This window comes from Lolium perenne, chromosome 6 (genome assembly GCF_019359855.2).
Source record: "Lolium perenne isolate Kyuss_39 chromosome 6, Kyuss_2.0, whole genome shotgun sequence".
In the NCBI taxonomy this organism is placed as follows: Eukaryota; Viridiplantae; Streptophyta; class Magnoliopsida; order Poales; family Poaceae; genus Lolium; species Lolium perenne.
In genome coordinates, this window is record NC_067249.2 from 80,140,738 (window position 1) to 80,148,682 (window position 7,945).

Genomic DNA, 7,945 nt, shown 5'->3' on the forward strand with positions numbered 1-7,945 from the left:
CACGGAGAAAAACCACAGCATGAATGTTTTGACCTATCTATAAAAGATACACCGGTAAAACCTCCAAACTTGAAAACGCAATAGAAGATGCATATGGATTCCGTTTTCGATGAACTTAGGCTTGTTGGAAAGCTAGCAACAAGCTCAAGAACCTCACACAGAGAAACACCAATAAGAAATAGAGATATGCAAAGTATGCAAAGGATTGAGCTCCCTAATACGATGTGATCAAGTTACCCAACCAAAAGCCCATCTTGATAGTGCGGATATCCATCCTATAATCCGGTATCCCAACAACCACCTTGAGACCGGTAAAAGGAAAACCTAGCAAGGCCATACCTTTGCCTTGCGTATCCCGCTTGATCTTAATGATAACTCTTCAAGCTCCACTCAAGCTGGAATGCCTCACTTGATCATTGTTGCTTCGTGAAGACTCACCAATGCTCCCCCATACACCATGATGTTAAAACTCCTTTTCCTATTTCTTACTGAAAAGACATGAAACCTTTGGTTCACTATTCTAGAAAAAATATCTGCAATGAGGAGGAGACATGTCCCCCTTTTGCTCCTCTTCGTTGTTTTATACTGAATGATTCATAAAGTCATGATGTTGACGCATCAAGATTTGCACAATTCCCAGGTCAAATGCATCTTAGCTGAATTTGAAATGACAAATGTTCCGATGTGTACACCAATATATTTATTTATATATTATACATTAAGGTATGTTGGTTGTTGGGGGAGGGATCTTTTGCTTGATTGAGGAGGGCTATGCATTGATCCATTGTTTTTGAAGGGGAGGGTAAAGCATGGGACCTCCTGCTAATCTAAGATGGGGTCGGATGATGATGCAACATATCAATAGGGGATAGAGAGCGAGTGAGTCACATGCAATAACATTTATATATGTGGGAAATGACATAAAAAATTATGAGGTTGTAGCAATGCGCGGGCATTCAACCAGTGTTGCTTTTTTTTTTTTGAAAAAACATTCAACCAGTGTTGGGAATTGCTCCCCATCTTTTTTTTTAAGATAAAGAATAATTGCTCCCCATCTCCACTATGGGTGTACAACGCCACCCCATTATTCCATGAAGCGAAAAGCCCAGGCCCATTCGTACTTGTCAGAACAAGAAACCCTTGCTCTTTGTCTGACGTCTCCGGCTCCGGCTCCGCAGCCGAAGAAGCAGCCATGGCCTTGGCCGCCGCCCTCGCCCGAGCCTCCACGCGCCTCCTCCGCGGCGGCATCCCTCCATCTGCCGCTTCTCCGGCGCTATCAAGCCGCAGCCGCCCATTCTGCACACTTCCCGCCGCCGCCGACGAGCCCTCCGCTCCTCCGGGGGCCGTGGAGGAGCCGTGGGAGGAGGCCGAGGCGGAGATCCTCCGCGACGTCAAGCCCGTCGTCAAACTCGTCAAGGACATCATCCACTCCGGCAGGTCACTTATCGGTTTCTCCCATCTTTGCAATGAATAGCAAGCTCCAACAGTGGGCAGACACGTTTTTTTTTCAATCGCCGTGCGCATTTAACACGCACAATTTTCATAACGCCGCTAAAGCATGCGAACTTGTTGTAATCGGGGTACATACCTTCAGAAATTGGGCAACATTCCTTAATGAATAACTAGAATACTAGAGAGTCATCACTGGTCAAAGTGCTAGATTATGTAGGATCGTCAAAGTACTTTGTGATGCATATTTTATTATTGCCTCATCCAACTAAACAACTAGCTAGAATACTAGAATGCCACCTTGACGGTGTTCAGTATCGTTCATTAAGGAAGAACATTGGATTGGTACTGGACTATCCAAGAAGGGTTGCTTGCACACGGTGTCATGGCATGCGGAGATGTTTGTTAGTGAATGGTGAATAGAAGTTCAATGTACGGAGTATTAATTTCACCTCTCCCAATCTCGCCACCATCTCTTCTCCCCTCTCTTCTGCCCACCATACCAGCTAGAATGGAGGAGGAAAGGGGCCCAATTGGTCTTCTCTACTATGATATTAGCCATTAAGGTGGCATTCTGACCAGATTTTATTGCTTCAGTGAGGATGCTTGTCCTAGATCTTGTGTGCCCGTTTGTTCATACTATCCCAGTGATTCAGTGTTGCTGGTCTTCTTCTTTCTCCTTGTTTTCTTAATAAAATAGAAGTCCTGATTTGGTTCACCTGCATGGCTGCTGGTGGCAAGGTACTTATGCATCATGCTTGACGGTGTCCGCTTAAGTTCCTTTTTTTTCTGGTAAAGTTTGTTAGTGTGTGGCCTATTCTCTTGTCGCCTAGTCAGTCGATGGACAAACTCTGCAGCCTTTTCCATGGCGTCCTCCTGAGCTTCCACAGGCAGATACGGCAGCTAAGGGAGCTGCCTAAGCATGTTTGTGGAGGTCTTCCTGTCCCATCTTCTAACTCCCGCAAATCTAGCCGGCATGCTGCATACTGGCTTGGTTGCTCATGTGCAACCTCAACATCTCTGCCACAAGAAAAGGTCCCGACTTGTGGCAAGATATGTGCCCCAACTACATCTTAATCAGATGATGGCTTCTTCCTCCCATCCTTCATGGCTACATGTGTGTGGTACTGGTACAGGGAGACAGTCTGCTTGGGTGATGATGTGTTCCATTTGCTGGGACTTTTCTTTGGCAACCACACACCTGCGGCAATCATACATAGATGGTGAGTGGTGTCTGTTCTTCCTTCAGCAGCAGTCGACTTCGCCGTCCTTCCATCCGTTGATTCCCAGAGATGGCATGTGTCTTGTTTTATGATTCCCATCTCCCTAAATGTCTTCGTCCTGTTGGTAGTGTTATAGCTGTGAAGTTCTTTGTCCCACCTTGTCTTAATCAAATGCAGGCAATTTTTTGAAAAAAAATTGGTCCAGCTAACAAAAAGACAGTTATGTAATAGGGTTTTGATGTACTATAATACTTGCAGTTTTCAAGGATGTACTGTTATGATCATATTTTATTGTCTTTCTGAGTGTGTTCTGCTATAACAGATATGGAGATGGTGGCTTTTTAAGTCCGGATGACGAAAAGGTTATAGTAGAAAAGGTTCTTGCTCACCACCCCCGATCAGAAGACAAGATTGGTTGTGGACTTGATGCTATTCTGGTGAGTTACGGTGATAACTTGTATTTTATAAGACATGAGACCCTCAAACAAATCCAATTTTCTTTTCTGTTCTTCTATTATTCACATGGATTTCTGTTTCCTCTTTGCCAAGCTTGTATTATTAATATATTATCTTAAGGAAATAATCATTTGCTAGTTAAAATACCTCAGAAGCTAAGTTTGTGCAGTACTTTTGTTTGTAAGCAGGACTACCATTGAGCATAATAGTTAGAACTACATTTTCGAGTCTTGATAATTCCCCTGTTTTTTGAAACCCTTACTAGTTGGACGTCTCTTGTGGCTCAATCTGGATAATGTGCAAGTTAATGTTCCGCAACAGCCATGGTGCTGCTTGCTCTGAACTAAAGTGCTAAGTATCAAGTAACTAACACAACCACCTCATTTAGTAAGCTGACCACTAAGCTGCAAGTGCAAATCTGATGGGGAGCTGGACTTATTTATACCTCACACGCTAGTCATTCCTAAATATAAGTGTATCTATACTGTCAGTTTTGGGAAAATTTCGCCTGTTATTTTTTATTTCGTTAATGGCTTCCTTTATCCTTAAATAGCTTGGTAGAAATTCTGCTTAGTAAATGGCATTAAGAAATGATATTGGATCATATAAAGCCAGTTTTCCGACACTCGTACTGATTTGTCTTGGCTTCCATGTATTCTTATGATGGAGTATTCATCCCACGACCCACGGAATGTACGTTGTGATTATCCGTTGCTTAATAAATGGTACACCACAGTGCTAAATGTCTGAAACATTTAGTTTAATTAATCAATCATGCCTAAAGTTTTGTTTAATTACTCTGACCTGGCATTTAAAATTGGGAGTTGCAAATTTTAGGTACATGCATAACATAATCTCTATATTTCCAGTTCATACCAACTCTTATTTCGCCATTTTGACAATTCCTTTGTCGCACCTCGCGTTGTTGAAGTGAAAACACTATTCTACCAATCCGTTTCTGATTATGAAATTTGATTGCTACCTTTATGCCAACTGATCTTTGCATTCTGTGGGCCTTGGACATGTAAATTCTTTGGACATTTCCTAACATGTGCAGTGCTCATGATTGTAGGTTGACAAGCACCCTGATTTCAGAAAGACCAGATGCCTCTTCATCGCTAGAACGAATGGTGATGTGGAGGATTTTTCATACCGCAAGTGTCTGAGGGCGTACGTCAAAAGGGCCTATCCATCCCATGCAGATAGGTTCATAGATAAACATCTCGGACAGGAACGGCCAACACTTTTTCGTCCTCGAAAGTAGAATATTTTGCATAATGCTGCCTTTGGGATTGGGGCTGGCACCAAAATCTAATATTTCATTGTCTCCTTAGTCCTCTAGTCTATGTTTGATATGTCAGGTGAAAGACGTATTTGTCCAGGTTACTTTATGCAATGTCCAGTTCTTCTTGTTGCTAAATGATCCGGGACAAAACTCGTAGAAGTGGTTAGATTCATACGTGCATGTTTCCTGTGATGTACTCCATATGGCGCCGACGATTAAAAATCAGTATTGACCCTACATAAGGACTCTTACAGTTTGTAGTCAGCTTATTGCCAAATTAGGCTGAGTTTGGATGGAATAATTTGTTGCATTTTCTCAAGCTGGAGTTTTTCAACCTCTTGATAATTTGCATGATAAAGTGAAACTACTACTACCTACCACAGCCCACAGGTACTGTCGATTTTCTCTTCTGTGCATGCGTTTGCGTGATTGGGGCTGCTATCCTCTTGCGCATGGCATGACAGTAGCTCCCTCTTGTAGAGGCGCCCAACCTTTGAGCAAAGCAACATCTCAGGTTTCAGCTAGCTTGCATTAAAGCAAAAAAAAAATTGTACTCCAGTAGTTTCTCTTTCTTGTAATCCAAATGTAATTTGTCTTTCTTGTAATAATCCAAATGTCAACCCAGTTTGAGAAACAAAACATGGTACAGACCGAACCTCGGTGTAGAGAAGCAAAAGAAAAGGAGGAATAAAATACGAGGCAGAGAGGACGATTTGCTAGTTGCTACTGCCAGAACGATGGGATGTATGACGTTGGATTGGTAGAGCATACCCTTAGCGTGGGAATAACAGAAGCAAGTGGAGAACTAAAATTAACACGGATGCATGCTTTTCTTAGACAAACTGCTTTTCTTAGCGTCGTTATCTATCATCATGTATTCATGTGATGTGCGGCAACCGGCAAGCCGGCAAGTGTGGAGGAGGCCGAAATCCTTGCTTGCACGTTTTTTTTTTTTTTTGAGAAACACAGTACAAACGCAGACGCTCACATACACGCGTATACACTCACCCCTATAAACGCACACACGCACACCCCTACCCCTATGAGCACCTTCGGAAGACTGAGCCGGCGGATTGGATCTTGAAATTGACGAAGTCACCACAGGCGCCTCGCTGTCGACGGGAACGTCGCCTCCCACTGAATGAATATTCCGCCTTTATGAGACACACAGATGTCAAACCTGGGATTTGAACTCTGGTGGGTTGGGGCAACCACCCTCCTAACCACCCAACCTTAGGTTGATTCTCCTTGCTTGCACGTTAGGGTGTTCCTCTTTGCGCTGAATGGGTTCATATGCTGCCCATTACCGAAACTGGATGTTTTCTAGTAGGAGTACTGCCTTTATTCCAAAATAATTATTTCAGATGCCAGATACGATGTGTAGATACATACATATTTAAAAAAAAAGTTGCGACACTTATTTGAAACGGAGAAGGTAACTGTGAAAGCACTGTAAGTGGAACTGGAAGTGTATATGGTTCTCGCGGTCGTGGTGCCGTGATGGAGGCCAAAGCTACAACGCAGCTTATTTTTTAAGCTCATGAGGCCCTAGCCGAGTTAGCAAAGAGCATTTCGTGGCCCTAAGCCGTGGCCTGCTTGGAACCAGATGCAGAGGGGACATCGAAGCATATATACCCACACAGTAGCCAGAACGAACTCGGCTTGAAACAGAAGGACGGAACGGCGGCTCCGGCCGAGGCCTGGCTTCGCCTGGAGTGTTGTGTCGTGTCGTGTCGTGTGTGTTGTTCTCCTTCTTCCTCCTCGGATCCTCATCCTCTTCACCTAATTTCTCTAAGATCCATGCTTGTAATCTGATCTAGATGTTAATTAAGCAGCAGACTCTTACATACCCTGTGTGTTAGGAGCTTCTTCAAAGGATCTGTAACAACATTATTTGATTATTAGTAAAGCCCTCTTCGAAAATCGGGGTGAAAACCCAGAAAACCGGTTCGCTCCCCCACGTCTCCTCCTCCTGGCGACCGGGGGGACGAAACCCTAGCCCGCCGCCGCCGCCTCCCTCAACCACAGCTCTCCTCCTTGCCGTCCCCGGAGATGCCGCCGGTTAAAGGCCGCGACGCCGGTGAAGGGGGCGGCGGGGATTCAGGCTCTTGGCTCCTGGCGCCGGCCGGCCGGTACTACCGGCCCGGGCTTCCGGGCTTGCAGATGCCCTGTCGGTACTCGGCCGGTATCTGGCCCGGTAGTACCGCTCCCTTCTTTTTTCCTTTTTCTTTTTCCAACTAAAACACAATAACTCTGGTTAGAAAACTTCAAATGAGGTGAAACTAATTTTGCTGGAAAGAAGATGACAAGAGCTACCTCCACACAAGGTGAAAACATGGAAAAGAGTGGAGGATGATTTTTCTATGAAACTAGAGGTGCAACCTCACAATACGGTAAACCGGGAAAATCATCCAACTCGAACATGCAACATGCGATACACCCGGAATCCGTTTTCGATGAGTTAGAGCTTGTCATGAGAATGAACACAAACTCTAAAACATCTCATGGATAAGAACCAATAATAATCAAGAAACACGATGCAATGCATGCAAGGTTTGAGCTCTCAACGATGATGCGACCAACTATCCTACCGAGCACAAACATTGACCTTGCGCGTTCCACTCGAGCCGGCAAGCTCCGTCTTCATCCTCTTCGTCATTGTACATTGAAAGGATCGTATGCCGCACCTAGAGGGGGTGAATAGGTGCTAACCAATTTTTAGTTCTTTTTCGATTTAGGCTTGACACAAAGGTAAATTCTCTAGATATGCAACTATGTGAATTTACCTATATGACAAGGTCAACAACTAAGCAAAATATAGCTAAGCAAAATATAGGGGAGATAATCGGATAGAGGTAACCGAGAGTGGAGCACGCGGAGACACGAAGTTGATTCCCGTACTTCTCTTCCTAATTTGCAAGAAGGTACGTCTATGTTTGGAGGAGTGTGGTCGCTACGAAAGCCAGACCAACGCCACGAAGGCTTCACTCAGGTCTCCTGTGAGCACCGCCACGAAGGCCTAGCCCACTTCCACTAAGGGATTTCCTCGAGGCGGAAACCGGGCTTTACAAGATTCTTGGGGCACACATCCACAACCAAATTGGAGGCTCCCAATATCTGTAACAATACAAAAACAACAAGAACAAATCAACCAAAAATAACTAGGGATTCCAAAATACGAACACTAGCAAAGGGGACCTCAAGCATATGAGAGGGAAATGCAAATCGCTTCAGTGAAGATGTAGATCGGGGTCTTCTCCTTCGAATCTCCAAAGATCAAGAGCTTTGGTTGGTTGGAGGAGGAGATCTTGTGATTCTTGTGTTTCTTGAGGTGGCTCAAATGGTGATGAATTTGACAGGAATTTGAGCAGCTTGGGGAGTGAAAGGACACGGATGCCGCCTAGAGGGGGGTGTATAGGCGGTTTAAAACTTTTACGAATATGGCTTAACAAATGCTGAATAAAACTAGCGTTTAATTTGTCAAGCACAAAACCTATATAACTAGAGTTCACCTATGTGCACCAACAACTAA

At 44.3% G+C, this 7,945-nt stretch overlaps 1 protein-coding gene across 1 annotated transcript; it reads left to right on the top strand.

Annotated features, from left to right (window-relative positions):
- The first annotated feature begins 1,104 nt into the window (after nucleotides 1-1,104).
- LOC127307805 (protein DCL homolog, chloroplastic) lies at nucleotides 1,105-4,732 on the top strand. The gene is made up of 3 exons (XM_051338585.1): nucleotides 1,105-1,437; nucleotides 2,995-3,109; nucleotides 4,201-4,732. Exons 1-3 carry the CDS (start codon nucleotides 1,193-1,195, stop codon nucleotides 4,390-4,392), a joined length of 552 nt encoding a protein of 183 aa, XP_051194545.1. The 5' UTR covers nucleotides 1,105-1,192; the 3' UTR covers nucleotides 4,393-4,732.
- The last annotated feature ends 3,213 nt before the right edge of the window (nucleotides 4,733-7,945 follow it).